This window comes from Phalacrocorax carbo, chromosome 2 (genome assembly GCF_963921805.1).
Source record: "Phalacrocorax carbo chromosome 2, bPhaCar2.1, whole genome shotgun sequence".
NCBI lineage: Eukaryota > Metazoa > Chordata > Aves > Suliformes > Phalacrocoracidae > Phalacrocorax > Phalacrocorax carbo.
Window position 1 is genome coordinate 76,031 of NC_087514.1, and position 19,287 is coordinate 95,317.

General features: G+C 43.8%; 1 protein-coding gene across 2 annotated transcripts in view; it reads right to left on the reverse strand.

Moving 5' to 3' along the window:
- Nucleotides 1-15: 15 nt before the first annotated feature.
- The window catches only part of FAM83H (family with sequence similarity 83 member H), a 30,445-nt gene continuing 11,173 nt past the window's right edge, over nucleotides 16-19,287 (reverse strand). Inside the window, exons 2-5 of one of the 2 annotated variants that reach the window (XM_064441843.1) lie at nucleotides 10,356-10,816; nucleotides 9,170-9,334; nucleotides 8,690-8,814; nucleotides 16-6,083 (exon numbers count right to left, since the gene is read on the reverse strand). In XM_064441843.1, coding sequence (XP_064297913.1) covers nucleotides 3,440-6,083; nucleotides 8,690-8,814; nucleotides 9,170-9,334; nucleotides 10,356-10,802 — 3,381 coding nt within the window. In that variant the 5' untranslated portion in view covers nucleotides 10,803-10,816 and the 3' untranslated portion in view covers nucleotides 16-3,439. Of the gene's footprint in view, nucleotides 6,084-8,689; nucleotides 8,815-9,169; nucleotides 9,335-10,355; nucleotides 10,882-19,287 lie in introns of those variants that run through there. The other variant, XM_009501785.2, reaches the window with a different exon arrangement.

A 19,287-nucleotide genomic window follows, 5' to 3' on the forward strand; every position in this document is an offset into this window, starting at 1 on the left:
TCCCCGCTCAGTCTTATCTTTTCCAGGCTAAACAGACCCAGGTCTCTCAGCCTTTCCTCACAAGGGAGATGCTCCAGTCTCCTGATCACCCTGGCAGCTCTCCACTGGACTTGCTGGAGCAGTTCCCTGTCTTCCTTAAACTGAGGTGCTCAAAACTGGACACGGTACTCCAAATGTGGTCTCACTAGGGCCGAGCAGAGGGGGAGGATAACCTCTCTCGATCTGCTGGCCACGCTCCTTTTAATGCACCCCAGGACACTGTTGGCCTTCTTGGCCCCAAGGGCACGGTGGCTGGCTCAGGGTCACCTCGCTGCCCACCAGCACTGCCGGGTCCTTCTCAACAGAGCCACTTTCCAGCAGGTCAGCCCCCAGCCTGTTCTGGTCCATGGGCTTGTTCCTCCCCAGGTACAGGACCTTTCACTTGCTTTTGTTGAATTTCTTGAGGTTCCCCTGGGCCCAGCTCTCCAGCCTGTCCAAGTCTCGTTGGATGGCAGCACAGCCTTCTGGTGTATCAGCCGCTCGTCCCAGCTTAATACTTGGTCACTTGAGTCTGGTAATTCTAGGGAGCTGGGAATGCAGCTCATGGGGAAGTCCTGGTTTTTCCTGGTATATTAACAAAATAGGCATTTCCTGGCTATCTCAGGTACAGGTAGATATAGGATATGGCAATGACAGAGTGAACATGTTGTGTAGGCACTGCTCTGTGTAGTGTGTCGGCTCTTGCGAGTCTAAGATGCCAGTTCTCATGCACAGAAAAGGGTGTCTACTGCTTATTTCAGGGTTCTGACTTCCACTGAAAGCTTAGCACCTACCAATTTGATGATACAACACAGTATCTAACATCCTCTGTGAACCTAATCTCAGATTGAGGGGTGATGGGCTCTAACACTAACTTTTTATTCTTAAAATAGCTTTTGTTATTACCAAGTGAATTAGTTATTTTGCAATATTTGTATACACCTACAACATCTGGTAATCTACATATCACTACAAGAGATGAGTCATTCTGGTTTGGTCAGGAACATAGTTTTACACTGAGCACACCATGCTAAGCAAGACAAAAATCCTAACAATCTAACCAAATACAGCAAAATTCTAAAATGTAAATGTAATCTGTGACTGTAGAAATATTTCTAACTCGTCTCTTACAGAACGATGCTGGAGCAGGTAGGTTTGGGAAAGGCTGGAGAGGTGTGGAATGATGTGAGTAAGAATTACACAAAACAGAGTAGCATATATATAGTAGGATATATATAGCCTATCCTCCTCTCTAGAGTAAAATAATCTCTATCATCTGTATCATCTGTCAGAGAACAACTGTACTGATCATTACAGTTCATTTTGGGACTCACCAATAATTGGATCTGATTCACTACTAAGAGCAGACAAAATAAGTATACATACAGCATTCATTTATGAATTTATATGTATGCAACAGATTTTGGGTAGTATCTGAAATGGTATACATCTATACAGTATGGAGGAAGCGTAAGAAATCCGCTTCAGCTTTTTTTCTAATTTTGGGTGCTTCTTCCCTCCTTTGGTTTTTCCCTTTATCCTGTCTTAACTTTATTTCTAGGATTACCTCCTCACGTTAAAGTGATAATTTCTCTTGATTCTTGCAGATTTTTACCACCATCTGTATTAATATGGAAATCAGCTTAATATTTTTTCAGATCAGACAATCTGTCTTTCCACACATTCATTTCCCAAGGTTTTCAACAAATGGTAAAAGAATCATTAATTTTTACAGATATGTAAATTATATAAAGCCTGCTACCATGAGAGCTGGTATCCTTAAAAAAAAGCTACCATTCTAAAGACCTTACTAAATTTACCTTTGGGAACCAATGCAGCTGCTTGCTTCCATCTGTCAGCGATGTACCTGAACTGCTTTGCAGCTAGTGTCACAAGTGGGTAATCATGAAACCCAGGTTAATGGGAATGGGAAATTCAGAAGCCTAGGTCTATGTAAGAGCGTCCTTCCCTGTCATCTCTTTAGGCTACGGCACAAAGATCGGGCGGGGGGGAACACACCACAATCTGGGAATCTTGCTGGATGCCAGGCAGAAACAGTCCAAGCTGAGGGGGGAGGAAAAAAATCAAGCAGCTGAGTAACTACACATCATACAGTGTCTTCTTGATAGCCTCTGTTTCTACCTTCTGTTCTGCAAGACACAACAACACAACAGGAGGAACCTACAGGCCATTCTGGACTGTTTTAAAGCTGCGTGGTTAAGCTTGGTACCAACCTACTACAAGAAAGTTATATGAGAATTAGGAAAAATTTCTTTACTGAAAGAATGAACAGGCATTGGAGCAGGCTGCCCAGAGAAGTGGTGGAGTCACCATCCCTGGAGGTATTCAAAAAAAGTGTAGATGTGGCACTTTGGGTCATGGTTTAGGAGGCATGATAGTGTTGGGTTGACGGTTGGACTTGATAATCCTAGAGGTCTTTTCCAACCTTAATAGTAATTCTGTGATAAAACACTTCTGAGCTTGAAAATTCCAGCAGCCTTATTCCATCCATTGTTATGAGGCTCTTCTTCCCTTGTCTTCATGTGGAAAGATATGCTAACAAATGAACATCCCCTCCTCCCCACTGTCACTTAATGAATTGGAGTTACATTGTCAAGGAAGTTACTGTTTGGCCAAGACAGCATTTTAGATGCTTAAACTCCCAACTCAGGTGAAAATGAGTCCTAAAAACAGGTCATTCTCCATTACTAGCATGTCAATTTCCTTTTTTATGGCCTTTCAGCCCACACCCTAAAGCAATACTTCCATTATACATATGGAAACAAACCATTAACAAAACGGAACTGATGGGCTTAGAAAACAGGAAATATGAAAGCTGAGCATGTACCGCTAGACAAGACCATAACCATAGATAAGGGCAAGAAGTTGTTTACAATATTTTTTTCTCCTGTAAACCTTCAAAAAGGTGCCACCCATATTTGATTCATTATTAAATACAAAGAAAAGATAACTGTACCTGAGAAGCAAATGATTTTTTAAACACTTTTTCCAGTTAATGCGCATGCATGTGCATGCATGTACATCTGTGTGTATTTTTCTTTCCTAGACTGAACTCAAGTATTGACTTTTCTATTTTATATTTTTTCCTTCTAAAAGTAGAATTGTTTTGTCTGCTGAAAATGTTCTCTGAGCATAATATAAAGAGACTCTGACTTTATTTCTTTGTTTTAAGCATCTTGGCAATTTAATAGTTTTATTTGAAACATACTGTGATAAGGTTGCCTGATACCACGTGACTTTATTGGGCATATTATACCCTAGGAGTCTAATGCTGAACACATTTCCACTCACTAACCATGAAGAGTATTGCCTATGGTGCTTATAGCCATCATAAGCAAGTTACTTCCTCATCCCCCTTTGACAGTCAGTGATTATATGGAATTAAATAGTATTTCTATGATCATTTTTTGGTCTTGAAGGTCCCCAGGATTTTGGGCATGAATTTTCCCATCTTCTTGTCTTTGGCATCTGTGTCATATTCCTCTTCACTTTGACTTGTATTTTCATCCTTTTTGCAGAAGACCTCAAATCTACTGTAGACTCGCTTCTCCTTCCGCATATTCTCCATTTTTTTCAGAAGGGTATCTCTATCCTCTGATGGTTGCCGCTGAAGATTCCGTTTCTGGCTCCCAAAACTCTCTGACCTGTGGATGTTACAGCTTTTCTCCTTCTCACCTTTCCGTTCCAGGCTTGTAGTTGACTTAGAAAGATCGGGATTACTAGCGGACGGTAGTTGCTTGGCCAGTTCAGCTCTATTCTTCTGACTGTTTGCAGAGATCTGTTCCAAAATCACCTTGGTATCATCACGGAGGTTGCTGCTGTACAGGATGTTAGCTGTGGATGAAGGAAATCTCCCCTGTGTTGGCTGACTGCTTTTGGGAGGAAGTGGTGTTGCAAATTTATGAGTTTTTTCTTCCTCCATCATTTCCTGACAGTCCCCTATGGAAGATCGTTTGAGACCCACAGCCTGCTTGTCGGATTTTCCACTCTCAGAAGTGGGTTCCTCCTCCAGTTTCTTTTCACCTTTTGGATTCAAAAGCTGCTTCAGCCGTAGTGACCCTTTTCTTAAAAATTCCATTGGATTTTGTTCTGGTTTTGAACAGTCTTCCTCAGATTTATTGAGAGAGCTGTCAGATCCTTGACTTCTAGGTAAGTTTTCAAGACCTGATGTGGTACATGTCCTAATCTGTGGTTTCTTCAGTTCTGTATTGACTAATTTTTGAGTGTCTTCTTTGAATGTCACTCTTTCCTTCTTCTCTGGAAGAGTCAACTTCTGAGTGTCTCCTACAAATATAAGACTCTCCTTCTCTGGAAGAGCAGGTTTATTCTCTGCAGGGTAAAACCGAGATGATAATTTGTCCACCTTTGTAATATGCGCTAGGGGATCTTTACTCAATGTATCAACAAGCTGGGGGGTTGATGAGGCCATCCCAAATGGCCTGTCAGCCTCTCCATGCATTTTGTAAGTACTGCAGGAGTCTTTGGAGTCTAGTACCCTACTCTCCAGAATCTTATATTGCACGGATTTAGTACATTTCTTCTCTGTGTTCTGTGATTCTTCCTGTAGATAACTGGAAACAGCTTTGGTATGAGTGACTGTAGCTCGCTCTGTGTCTTTGCCCACGGCTTTGTACTTCTCTAAAAGTTCTGCCACTTTTGATGAGGCAGCTGTCTTTATAGTTTCATTGTCTTTCGTCAGCTCACTGGACATTTGTTCTTTTTGGATCATCTGAACCTTTTCTATTGTGGTGTTAGGCTGATCTAATTTGGCAGCACTGAAAATCAGAGAGGACCTGAGTCTTGAGCTCCTCTGGATCAAAGGATTTATTCTGGACCTAAAGGCATCTTGTTTCATTACAGGGGTTTCTTCACCTACTCTATCAAGATCTGCAAATTCTTTGGCACTTTCAATTCCCAGAGTCTTGCTATTAAACGACATAGGGGATTTGAATGCTGGAATGAGGTCAGTGGAGTGCTTTGTGAGGGTATCCCCAAGTACATCATTATATGCCTCTGATTCCATAGGCATTGGAAGACCTTCTTCTGGTTCAGACTGGTATGCACTGAGGTATGAAGAAATCCTCCAGTTACGTAAACCTGTTCGATTTTCCTGTGTGTTCTTGCCTTCATCTTGGTCCTCATCTTTGTCTTGTAAGAACAGGCGTTGTTCCAGGCTTTGTTTCTGTGTAGGAGAAGTCTGGCAAATAAATTTCTGTCCTATATTCTGCCTTCTTAACATCATTCCCATTGGGCCGTTGCCTGCAGGATTCAGCTGATCAGAGCCATGTCTCACTTCCCTGGAAGAATTTGAAGGTACATAATCCAGCCTTAAGGGGAAACCCTCCTGTGGAAAACTGGATTCAAGTTCAGGGTATCTGGGTCCCTCTCCGTAATCTTCCAGTTCATTGAATCCTGGCCTACCACCTCGGATTCTCTCAAAGAGTCCCTGAGTTCTGCCAGAAAGATGGGGATGTTCAAACTGGTACTGGTAGAACTGATCCTTCTGAAAATGACTAGATTGGATTTTAAATTCATCCATATTATTCATGAACATCTGCCTGGCATACTGTTTAGAAGAAGCAAAATTTTCAAATGTTCCTTCTGCAAAACTGTGTCTCTTAAAAGCATCCAACTCCAACTGCTTCGAACGGAGAAAACCCCTGACAGGATCCATCTGAGAATTCTCCATTTCTATCTTTTTGTACATTCGCATGGCTGACCCCTCCACAGTATGGCGCAACATATCATCCCGCCTGAAATTTGACAAGAAATATCTGTCTGGATCAACTCTGTCCATAAAGGAGGGAAAAAGATTCTCATCCCTCTGGAACATCAGGGGTGGTTTTTTAGGAAAGAAAGGCATATTGTTGCCAAAGGGAGTCATGGCAAATGTGTTCTCTGCCTTTGCCAAGACATTGGCTGGAGGAACAAGAGGTTCTGACTGTGCGAACAAAATTCGGAATTCTTCGTCAAAGCTGGCCACCAGCTCCCCCTGGAAGATGTGTGCAATGCTTCTGTGAATCTTCTCAAAAGACCACATAAAACTACAAAGAGAAACAGAAGTAATGATAGTCTATTAGCATCAGGTAACTTGATTGTACCACTTTACATTAAACCATCTGCTTACCTGAAGAGAATTTTCCTGATATTATTTACTGCTCAGGCAGCATTCATTACACACTGTTGGTCCCAAGCCTCATAGTTATTAATTGATTTGGCATCACATCTTTGCAGAGGATTTTACAAGGCAATAAATGACTCCTGTTCTAAAAAAGCCAGTTAGTAGTAACAACAGCAAGAGAGTGAGCAGATGATAATCTTTATATGAAGTCAATGTCCCTGCAATACTTCGGGTTGTAAGTGGTTTTTACAACTAAAATGTTATGCCCGTCTTTAAAAATAGCAAAAGGATCAACTAAGGAACTACAGCAAGTCAGCCTTTAGTCAGTCTGAGGGAAAATTGTGGAGCAAATCTTCCTGGAAGTCATTTCCAGGCACAGGAATAAGACAACTGGGATCAGACAGTAGGGATTTACCAAGGGCAAACCATGCCTGACCCAATCTGATTGCCTTCTACAAAGAGAAGGCTGGCTGCATGAACGAGGGGACAGCAGATGATGAGGTGGGGTTTTTTTAATGATTTTAGCAAGAGTTCCCAGATGGCCTTTACATAAGTAGCTTTGTAGCCAACTTGGAATACTGTGGACTGAATGAGTGTGCCACACAGGAAGTTGGTTGGACTGTCAGGCTTAACAGGTGGTGGTCAGTGACTTGAAGTCTGACTGGTGGACAGTTATAAGTGGTGTTCCTCAGGGGTCAGAGCTTGGGGAAATAGCCTTTAACACTGTCATTTATGACCTGGAAAACAGGACATTGTGCACCCCCAGCAAACTTGTAGATGATACCAGAATGGTGGGGGGGATGGTGCAGTTGATGTGCCAGTCAGGGGGACCTTAACAGGCTGGGGAAATATGCTGACAGGAACCTCATGAAATTCAGCAAAGGCAAATACAGATTCTTGTACCTAGGATAGAACAAGCCCATCCACCAATACAGGCTGAGGCTGACTATCTAGAAAGCAGCTTGGCTGAAAATGACTTGGAGGTTCTGGCAGGCAACAAGATGAAAAAAGACAGCAGCACCTTTGCAGAGATGGTGGCTCTTAACATATACAGGGATGCAGTAGTAAAAGTGCACCAACAGGTCAATGGAAGTGATTGTACCCACCCCACCCCCAGTCAGCACTTGTGAAACTGTATCTGGCGTATGGAGTCCAATTTTCACATTAGCATAGAGTGGTTGAGGTTGGAAGGGACCTCTGGCAGTCACCCAGTCCAACATCCCCTGATCAAGCAGGGTCACCTAGAGCCAGTTGCCCAGGACCATGTCCTGACAGGTTTTTAATATCTCTAAGGAGAGAGACTCCACACGGTCCCTGGGAAACCTATTCCAGTGTTCAGATAACCTCACAGTAAAAAAGTGTTTCCTTATGTTCAAATGGAACCTCCTGTGTTTCAGTTTGTGCCCATTGCCTCTGGTCCTGCCACTGGGCTCCACTGAAAAAAGCCTGGCTCCATCGATTCTCTTTGCACCCTCCCTTCAGATAGCGATATATATTAAGATCTCCCCAAGCTGTGTCTTCGCTAGGCTAAAAAGTCCCAGCTCTCTCAACTTTTCCTCACATGTGAGGTACTCTGGTCCATTCATCATCCTTGTGGCCCTTGGACTCTCTCCAGTATATCCATGTCTTTCTTGTACTGGATGCAAGGTGTGGCCTTCCCACTGTTGAATAAAGGGGAAGGAACACCTCCCTCAACAGGCTGGCAATGGTTTGCCTAACGCAGTCCAGGATATCATTTGCCTTATTTGTGGCAAGGGCACATTGCTGGCTTATGTTCAACTTGGTGTCCACCAGGACCCCCCCAGATCATTTTCTGCCAAGCTACTTTCCAGCTGGGTACCCCCCAGCATATACTGGTTCATGGTTTCCCAGTTTTAGGCTTCCCAGTACAAGAAAGCTGTTGACAAAGTGGAGGTAGTTTAGCAGAAGGCTACCAAGATGCTAGGAGAGATAGAGATATCCTGTCCTAGAGATAGGTTAGGATAGCGATGGATAGGATAGCAGGATAGAGTATATTAGGTATGAGGCCAGGCTGGAAGAGCTGAGCTTGTTCAGCCTGAAGAAAAGCAGGCTAAGGATGGAGGGTGTGGGGGCCATAAGCTGACTGCTGTCCTTAACTACGTAAAGTGTGGTTGTAAGGAAACAGAGCTAGCCTCTTCCCAGAGGTACACTGCAGGGTACAAGGCAACAGATAGTTGTAGCAGGAGAAATATCAATGAGCTCTAAAGAAAAAACACTATTCACAATGAGGGCAGTCAAACATTTGAGCAGCTGCCCAGGGAGGCTGGGGAGTCTGTACCCCTGGAGATATTCTGGCCTCTGGGTGTCTGGCCTTGAGGGCTTGTCTAATTGCTGTATCTACCTCAGCTGCAAAATGGTGTGTTTTTCCTGAGAATTGCTGCTCAGTATCCTTCAGTGAGAAAAACTTTTGTCACTGATGTTCATTTGGAAGTGCTGAAGAACTGCTTTACCAATTAACCAGCCTCTTTCTCACTGAAACTGGACATGTAACATTGCAGGGCTTCTCACCTGTAGTTGCCACTCAGCACCACCATGCAGTCCACCAAGAGGAATTTCTCTTTCACATGGCCTTTGAAGGACATCCCTGTGCGGCAGTAGTAGGTTGGGCCAGAAACTGTCCTCACCCTTAGGAACTGCAAACCAGACAAGGCACTGACTCAGTTAGAACTGTTACTTCTCTTCCCCTGCCCCTCCTTCTTCCCCTTGCTCTTTTAACTTCCATCCTGCCACCACCTTTGTACTTCAGATCTAGTGATTCTGTCTGCATATAGAATGGGTAGATAAACCTGTTCATTCGTGTGCCCCCAGCCTTCAGGCTTCAGTATTGTTGTGCCAGCTCTCCTAGCTTTCTTCATACTCATCCTTCACTAGGCTCTGGGCCATCTTCCCCTTGCTCAGGTTTTTACTGTCATAACAGCCCTCTGTGTCCCAGGACATATCCCCCTCAGGATGCAAATTAGGGGCAGGGCAGGTCTTCGGATTACTCACCTCCACATAGTTAAGATTGACTTTGCATTTAGCAGCTGTATCGAGGAAAAGTTGAGAGTTCATTTCATCCAGCAAGATGTACACAGGCACTCTGCGAGCTGCAGCATCCAACACCTCAAACAGCAGATCCACATCAGTGAAAATGTCCATCACTATGGCTACCACCTAGGAAAAGAACGCAAGAAAGACATCAACTATCTGTGCCTGCTCACGCCCTGACTGATCATGTTGCCCAGCACCTCACATTCCAAAGCTGCACTGCTGCACCGTCTCTATTTCAACTTCCTTTTTAATGAGGAACCTTCCCATTTAAAGGTTCCTTTAAACATTGTGGGCTCCAGAACGGGAAACAGAATTGCTAAGGTGCATATTCTGTATATGAGGGTGAGAGGTGAGGGAGAAACCTCACTGCCACTGAGAGTTCTTTTACTCATTAATCCAATGATAGCAGGTATTTTTTTGGTAACGTAACCACACCAGAAGGTTGTATTGAGCTGCTTAGCCACTACCTGCTCACCCCCTCCAACACACTCGTGCCATTTTTAGATAACTTCCTGGCCTACATTCAGTCAGCCACTATATAGCTGCATCTATATGCTGATAATATGGGAAGCAGCTTCAAAGCTCTATCTCCCTGTCCTTCTCAACTCTTATTTTATCAGTGAGTATAAATACCTGATGGAAGGGTGTAAGGAAGATGAAGCCAAACTCTTCTTAGTGCTACCCAGTGAAAGGACAAGACACAAATTGAAATACAGGAAATTCCAGTTAACCATGAGAAAAACCTCTTTTACTGTACGGGTGATTGAACACTGGAACAGGTTGCCCAGAAAGGTTGTGGAGACTCCACCCTTGGAGACACTCAAGGGTATGTCCTAAGTAAGTAACCGTCTCTAATTGACCCTGCTTTGAACAGGGGTGCTGGACTAGACCATCTCCAGAGGTCCCTTTCAACCTCAACTATTCTGTGACTCTGCAAACTCTTGGTATATTTTAGCATGGCTGAACACTCTCTTCCATGACACCAGAGAGCAGAGGAGAGGCTAGTTTTGATGCAGTAAACAGTAGTTTTAGAATCATCCTTCCCCTCTGTCAGGTTCTGGGAGCTAAGTTAAGGGAATTAACAGAGGACCTGATGCATTCTGATTCATCTTTTTGCACACACACCATTTTATCACTGTCTCACCTGTTGAGCTGCTCGAATCATTCTGCGGGCCTCCTCCTTAATGCTGGGATTGTCCGGGGGTGGTGGTTGCACGAGGGTTGTCACCTCTGTTCCCCTGAACCCAAAGACCATTGGCCATCCCAGGTCAAGCTCAGGAACAGCGAGGTCTGAGTTCATGGGCCAGTAAGTCCCAGAGGATCCATCCATGTCATTGTCACCTGCGGTGTCTGTGCTACCCTCCTGATTGGCGTACTGGGGTTTCTGGAGATTCTGTATGATGTGATCCACCTCTGAGTTGCAAAGAAAATCAGGTGCTGCTTCCTCTGCCAGGAAGCGTTGGTAACTTTCTTTGCCCTGTTCAGTAAGCACATCCAGAGCTAAGCGGTAATACTCCTTGTAATGGGGAGGAAGATAGTTAGGGTCAAGGGGATTGTCCCCCTGTGAGGAGCTTTGAGATCGACGAGCCATGAGGGGAGGGAGAGCTGTAAGAAAAGAATAACCAACAATGAGAGCAGTTTCACTCCAGTGACACATCCATCCTCATAAATGGTGAGAGTTGGAGGTTCATGATGGTAAAATCAAAAGGGAAGAGATTCAAAGCACACACAGCAATGTTGGAGAAAGTTCATTCCGGATAGATAGAGTGCCTTAAGTTAGGCAAAGGTGTTAATCACTTAAGCATTACTTTAACGCAGTTAAATGTTTCTGGGCAAAATAAGGAACAAGTCAAATTGGGCAGCCCTGTGATGAACAAGGATGATGCATTTAACAGAATGCCCAACTTTCTTTTTTAGGCTGCCAATTGTTAAGCTTAAACTTGGCTTTTGTTTTAAAGCTACTCCTTCCCCACCCACCCACCCACCCCCACCCCCCCAAGAACAATGCTGCTGGTTATTATCTGGACTCCATTAAAACTCAGTTCCAAATGCTACAAAAATTGTTTACTCTGTGTAATATGGCACTAAACCAAAACGCACGTGTGTATACAAATGCACCCTCTGAATCCTTACAAATTGAGTGTTATAATCACCTCAGCATATGAATACTAAGGAGGGTATGAGTGGCATGCAGGTAAGTATAAGGGTATCCTGCTGTTGTAACATGGTCAGAAGTCCGACAAGTCTTCATGAGATCCATGAAGAAATAAAAACCAAGGGACATGATTGCTTCTTCCATCGCTTGATGTTGAGAAACACCTGAGCTGAAGGGGCTCATATTCAGTATTTGACAATTCTCTGTAGGGAAACTATTATTTGAGCCTAAAGACAAATTTGATTTTAACCAATTTTTGGAAGAAAAGCTTGTCATGCCACAAATACAACTCAATAAATAATATCATACTGATCTGCAAAGAACTCCAAAGCACTTTGGTTTCTGACCCTCAATTAATGTCAATGCTTGGACATACTTTTCCTGGGGCCTCAGCACTGACATGCCAACAGAGGCTTCCTCATAATCAAAAAAAAAAAGAGCATAGCTCTCCTTGACCATTCATGCAAAGTTACAATAATAGGAAGTGTGAGTAATGAGGGTGAAAGCGGCAGCTATTGTCATTGCCATCCAACGCTTCTGCTACCAAAATGGAAGGGATTGCCAAGGATGTGTGAGGGAGGCAAAAAAAAAACCAAAACACCCACTTCAGGCCCCTGCTATCATTTTTGTTAACAGCTGTAAGTACAAAGCTATAACGGTTTCCAGATGAAGCCTGAGTGGACTTTCTTATCTGACTACCTGCGTAGCACAGATCAGTGCTACGTTACTCCTGCCTCAAACTCCCACAAGTTACTCCTGCTTCAAACTATAACTCCTAGCAGACCTGCATGATACACCAGGAAAAATTATGGTCCTAATATAAAGATAGCAACTGAATCTAACAGGTGCCTGTGCAAAGCATTCCAATAGAAAATTGTCTTTATAGTCTACACATGTAGCCTCATTTGTATTATGAACTGTCTAGTTTTATCTTCCCACTCTAATTCTCATTCTGTCTTTCTTCTCTTAAAATAAAAAAGCATTCCACTCTATATATCTTCATTTTGGTGTGCTCAATTCACCTACATACTTGCTTTTAACTATTTTAGTAGTGTCTTTAGCCTTTCATTTTACTGAAATACTCCCAGCCTTCCATTCATTCTTTGATATGAGACGAATATATTCAACATATTAAGATACAATCCATAAAGGGGATGAATGCTCATGCAGCCAGCAAACGTCTCATAATGGTGGCTTGCTCAGAACAGAAATGATGAGAGCAAACTACAAAAACAAAAAGCGAAGAAGCAACAGCAGAACCTTATGATACTGACTGGACAATCAAAATGGCAGAGTGAATATGTTGTTGATAAAGTGGTGAAACAACCTTAATTTTGTATTTTATTGTTTAGTATAATTATTTCAATACTGTTATCAATCAAGAAGGAGAAGATGAACCTTTAAAGGAAAAGTGTCAGATAATGCTAAGCATTATTAGGTAAGAAATTAGAGAAAATAACACCACTACATAGATTCAGAGGGAACTCACAACCTGAATGTGTTGTGAATATGAAAGTCTCATTCCTCACATCTTGAAAAAGGCTATTATACATCTGAACGATGACTTTTTAGTCTAGAGACGACAGCTACAAAATATGACCAGGGACAGCTGTCCATTTTCTCCTCCAGTACAAGAACTTAAAGGGCATAAAATTAAACTAGCACATAGTGGGCTGAAATTGAACACCAGGAAACACTTTTTCAATTCTCAATTGTTCTTACTCTGCAGAACTCCCTCCCACAGGATGTTTTAGGATGGTTAGAGAAAGTATGTACAACAGGACAGGCATGCAATACTTTGGCAGAACACTTTTCCACCATCCCACAATTTCTGGCTGAAAAGGTAGGTCAGGAAACATAGGAGGAAGGCTAAGTAAGTGGGGTAGTTTTTACAATCAGAGGAGTCACCTTAGTTCCCTAAGGATTTGTGGTAGTCAATACATTAATGAATATGTGGGAAAAATAGTACCAGTGAATAAATAAATTGATGCAAAAGCAAAATTATCCCCGTGGTTTTCTCTAAGCCACTGGCCACAGGGAGAAAACAATTATGGAGCTGGAGGGACTCCTGGTATGACTGAATATAGTGATCATAGGCGAAGTGGGACAGATGTCCCAGGAAGGTCACTGGTTTGTGAAGGCTGTTTGGAAGGGTACCTGTGCTTCTCATGTAACATGGAGAGACATCTGCACTCGACTGTTCTGCCAGAATAAAAACAGTCTCTCAGAAGGGCGTTGCCTCCTCCAGTCTGCGTTGGACGGTGTCATTTTGCTGTGTGTGCACTAAGGAGTGTCAGCCTCAGCTGTGAAACGCACCGGGTGACTGCTCCCCTGGGCTTTGTGCGGGCTGGGCGGAGGGTGCAGCATGGCCCAAGGGCAGGCAGAAGCAGGTTTGGCAGCACCCAGCCTAGGACATTTTTTGGGCCATCAGCCTTCACACCGCTCAGCCCAGGCTAACTCCCACCTAAGGCCGTGCTGAGGAGTCTCCATCCTCTGAAGAACCAGCAAAGAGAGCAGTACTGACCACAGGTAACCTGGGCTTGGTGCCACCCAGAGAGCACTGGGCGCAGACACGCCGGGGCAGGGCAGCCTGGTCTCCAGATGTCACCTTTACCTGCGAAAACAGATCCTGAGGGCTGCAGCAAACACCCGAACTGGACTGCACCAAACACTGGAGCGTGAACAGACCTCTGGCTGACTAATAAGGCCAGAAAATCTGCACCGTCACCCTCTTTGGCTTGCAAGGAGAGAACTAAGGAGGGAGATGCTGTTGTCTTATTCCAGCCAGCTCCTTCTTAGAAGTTAATGCTGAGAAAGCACCATCAAATCCCGCTTGGAAAGAACCTGCAGCCTGTGCTGAGTGTGCCATTCCTGTGTTTGCCCAGGCAAGGTTCTAGTCATTAAGCCTCCTCACTTCCTTCAGGTGGTTTTAATTTCTTCTAAAATAGATGCACAAATCTGAGAACTGTGAAATAAAAAACAGAAATTATGCTTCTGCCACCATAAGCCTGCATGAACTTATGACCTGCAAGGATATATGGACAAGTCCCTAACAAGTGCGCACAATAAGTTTAGGAGTAGCTACAAGTGTTTGACCATTACACTGTTCCTAAGGAAAGGCAGGAAAACTGTAAAAAAAGTATCCTTTTCCCCCAAGAGGAAATTCTAGAGTTTGCTCACTTTTAAAATATAGCTGTCAGGTACTTTGATCCCCTTGAATAGATCCTCATTTTTATTTTAGAAATGAAGTTCAGGAAAATTTTGAAGATTTCATACACTTGTCTGGATTGTGTGACAACTGGTTTGCAGCAGCAGTTGTAACTCTGAGTGGGCAGCCTGCTATGTATGCATAGATGAATACTACAGTGTGTTCACAGAAGTTCAGTGCCCCCAGGCAGTGCCAGAGTAATAGCACTAGTGCTACACAGAAGGTCTGTGTGTATGCAATGAGGCGAATACACTCAGGACACTTGTCATAGATGCATGGACAGTACGGGTAAGCAAAAGCAGCAACTTCAACCACCTCCACACACACTGTACTTGGTGTGTATGTACCGGAGTATATCTCTTCATAGAAACCTTGATAGAAGTAGATCAATTCTGGTTTGAAACAGCTTACGTGATAACTAAGCAGGACTTTAATTTTAAAAGTATCTTAAATATCCTGCAACTCTTAAGAGAAAACTAACTTACCAAATGGGATACCAGAGAGTGAAAGCCCCTGGGCATTATCTGGAATGCATTCAAAAAGATATAGTTCTGTTTGCACTTGTGATGCATTTACTGGGATGTCAGAACTGGAACAAGTGTCTGTACCTTGTGTTTGTGAAAGATGGGAAGCTGATGGTCTAGTGATACAGATTTAGAGTCAGGGGAATAAAACCAGTTTCAAGAGTGACTGATTGTGTCTACATCCGTAAGGAAAGATTACCGTAGCCTCTGGATCCAAATGAGAGTTGAAGAAGTTGACGTTTCTGCATATAAGGAGAAAAATCTTGAGCGGATCAAGATCTCTGTTACTTCAAACATACAGGCAGCTAATTTCCTAGTCCAAAAGGACACTATATGGGTAGGGGTTTGTTTATGGAAGCAGAGAGGTGTGCTACAATGGTCAGTTTTGTTCCATATGACAGTTTTCCTTAAAGCCACTCATCTAGAGTGCTTTCTACTTAGCAGCTATTAGCATTTATACAGCTAGAAAATTCTTTAAATAATGGGTAAGGTGATGTGATGTGCTTTGTATTTTCTTCATGGTGCAGAATTTAATATCTTCATCAATAACATGGATAGTGGAATTGAGTGCACCAGCAGCAAGTCTGCAGATAACACCAAGCTGAGCGATGCAGCTGATCTGCTCAATGGAAGGGTTGCCATCCGGAGTGACCTTGCAAAGCTTGAGGAGTAGGCAAATGTGAAACTCATAAAGCTCAGCAAGGTCCAGTGCAAGGTCCTGCACCTGGGTCGGGGCAATCCCCAGTATCACTACAGGCTGGGCGGTGAAGGGATTGAGAGCAGCCCTGTGGAGAAGGACTTGGGGGCACTGGTGGATGAAAATTTGGGTATGCGGCCGGACTGTGGGCTTGCAGCCCAGAAAGCCAAGCATATCATGGGCTGCATCAAAAGAAGCGTGGCCAGCAGGTTGAGGGAGGTGATTCTCCCCCTCTACTTGGCTCTCGTAAGACCCCCCTGGAGTACTGCATCCAGTTCTGGGGTCCCCAGTTAAAGACAGACATGGACCTGTTAGGGCAGGTCCAGAGGAGGGCCATGAAAATGATCCGAGGGCTGGAACACCTCTGCTATGAATAGAGGCTGAGAGAGTTGGGGTTGTTCAGCCTGGAGAAGAGAAGGCTCAGGGATGCCTTTCAATACTTAACTAAAAATTTAACTAATTTGACATCCTTCCATGATAAGGTCACCCACCTAGTGGATGAAGGGAAGGCAGCAGAGATAGTTTTTCTGGATTTTAGTAAGGCTTTTGATCCTGTCCCTCAGAGCATCCTTCTGGACAAGTTGTCCAAGTGCGGGATAAGCAGGTACATGGTGTGTTGGGTAAAGAACTGGCTGGACTGCAGGGCTCCAAGGGTCATCATAGTGAATGGGGCTACATCTGGCTGGGTACCAGTCACCAGAGGTGTTCTTCAGGGCTCAATTCTAGGGCCAGTTCTGTTCCATATTTTTATCAGCAATCTACGTGCAGGAGTTGAATGCATCATTAGCGAGTTTGCTGACGATACCAAACTGGGAGGTGCTGTTGACTCTCTTCAAGGGACATGAGGCCTTGCAGAGGGATTGGGCAGGTATCAAGAGCACGAAATTTAGCAACCACAAATGCAATATTCCACACCTGGGACAGAGTAATGTCAGGCACATGTATGAACTGGGAGAGGAGTGGCTGGAGAGCAGCCCTGCAGAAAGGGATCTGGGGTTGCTGGTTGGCAGCAGGCTCAACAGAAGCCAGCAGTGTGCCCTGGCGCCAAGAGGGCAAACCACATCCCAGGGTGCATCAAACACAGCATAACCAGCCGGTCAAAAGAGGTGATCTAAATGCTGCCGTATTTAGCATTGGTGCGGCCTCACCTGGAGTACTGCGTGCAGTTTTGGGCCCCACCATTTAAGAAGGATGTGAAGGTAACTCGAATAGGTCCAGAGGAGGGCAACAAAGCCGGTGGCAGGGCTGGAAGGCATGTCCTGTGAGGAGCGGCTGAGGACTCTGGGTTTGTCTAGTTTGGAGAAAAGGGGGCTGAGGAGTGACATCATTGCTCTCTGCAGCTTCCTGAGGATGGGACGTGGAGAGGGAGGTGCTGATCTCTTCTCCCTGGGACGCAGGGACGGGACGCCTGGGAATGGCTCAAAGCTGCATCAGGGGAGGTTCAGGCTTGACATTAGGAAGCATTTCTTTACCGAGAGGGTGGTCAAACACTGGAACAGGCTTCCTAGAGAGGTGGTAGATGCCCGTGCCTGTCAGTGTTTAAGAGGCATTTGGACAATGCCCTTAATAACATGCTTTAACGTTTGGTCAGCCCTGAAGTGGTCAGGCAGTTGGACTAGATGGTTGTAGGTCCCTTCTAACTGAAATATTCTATTCTATTCCATTCTAGTCTAGTCAAGGGGTGCAGGAAAATAACGGAAGATTGGCAAAAAGGATTGTAAACACACTCAAGTGACTCGTAGCTGGGGTGACAAAAAGCACATATATCATACTAATTGTTGTTTAGCCTTGTGTGTTGGACAAGTAGAACATCTGTGTTTAGATAACATAGGCATGTGATAGACTTAGAGGCACCCTATGGAACACGCTTGAGATTCCTGCCCTGTGTTGGGAAAGATCAAAGCACAGTAGTGAACTATGCCTGCATGAATCCTTGATAAACAGGTGAAAACAGCAGGTTTTGTGATCCTCTAGCATGCACCAAGCTCCATGGTACCTGCATCTCCCACTGTGTGCCTCTGTCCGGGTGCTGCTTCAGGGATCCTCCAGTTAGCCAGGTAACAAAAATAAATTTAGTCTTTCTATTTAATCCGTGTTTTGGGGTTGTTCCGGCTTCCTGCCTGTGCTGGTTCACACATGGCAGCTTATAAGAAAGAGACAGAGAGACTTTTTACCAAGGACTCTAGTGACAGAACAAGAGGCAGTGGTTTTAAACTGAAAGAGGCTAGGTTTAGAGTGGACATAAGGAAGACTTTTTTTTTCGATGAAGGTGGTGTTACACTGGACCAGGTTGCCCAGAGAAGTTGTGCATGCCTCATCACTGGAAGTGTTCAAGGTCAGGTTGGACAGGACTTTGAGCAACCTGATCTAGCAGATGTCACTGCCCGAGTCAGGGAGGTTGGACTAGATGATCTTTGAAGGTCCCTTCCAACCTAAACCATTTGATGATACTATGATTCTATTAATTGGTTGGCATGCTTTAATTCCCTGATGGGCAACAAGAACTATACTAGGTTGATGAATTCTCAGCTTGCAGGAAGAATGATGGATTTATATATATATGGTGTATTTGCAATATACCATTTTTAAGGCCTAAAAAGTATGGGTAAATATATCGGTACACCTAGCATTGGCATCATCCCAATAATCTCCCTCTAGCTTCTCATGTGCTGCTATCTACAATTAACATATTCCATGCCTTACATGACAGAAGATACACTAAATGCTCGCTACTCTTTCAGTAGTCTTTCAAACTACTTCCCTGTTGATTTAAGCAGAAGGAGAGAAGTTAACTGGAACCTCAAAAGTTATTATCTTTCATCACTTATAGTAAGCATGAGCTGATCTCAGGTCAGTGAATGAATAAAACTTTACCCAGGTGATCTAGGTAGCTCCTGGGCAGAAACTCTGCTAAGAATGAAAATTCACTATGAGGATGCAGAGTCACCCGAGCTCTTGGACTCTATGGACTTGCAGTCTTTGCAAGTACCCTCCTGCTACTGTCCATCTTGCAGAATTCATCTAGATTCTGCATTTAGTTAATGTAATTTTTTTTTTCTTAGTTACAATTCCTGGGAATAGGTATCTGCAGCTGGCAGAACTCTGAGATACTGGTTCAAATTTGATGTTGTTAAGCTGCTAACTGCAAGGCTGTGTCTCTAGTTCTCAGACAAATAATCCACTATTTGCTAAGTATTTCCCCTACAAATTAGCTGAAAATTACAACACACCATTTACGGCTAATTTTTATGTTCCATAGTGAGGTTTCTAAGCTACAATTGGTTTTTTTAAACTACTGCCTCCTTACATCTATGTTAACTAGTTTTGATCCATTCAAAATGTGCCAGTTAGTGCAACGCTGGATTTTGTGGAGTATCAATTCACATGCCTTAGAGAAGATGAGATACATTACTAAGAACGAAGCATTGCCTTGTTATTTTTTCACTCTAGAACTGGGTATTCTGTTTATTTTTTAGGGCATTTGGGATGTAT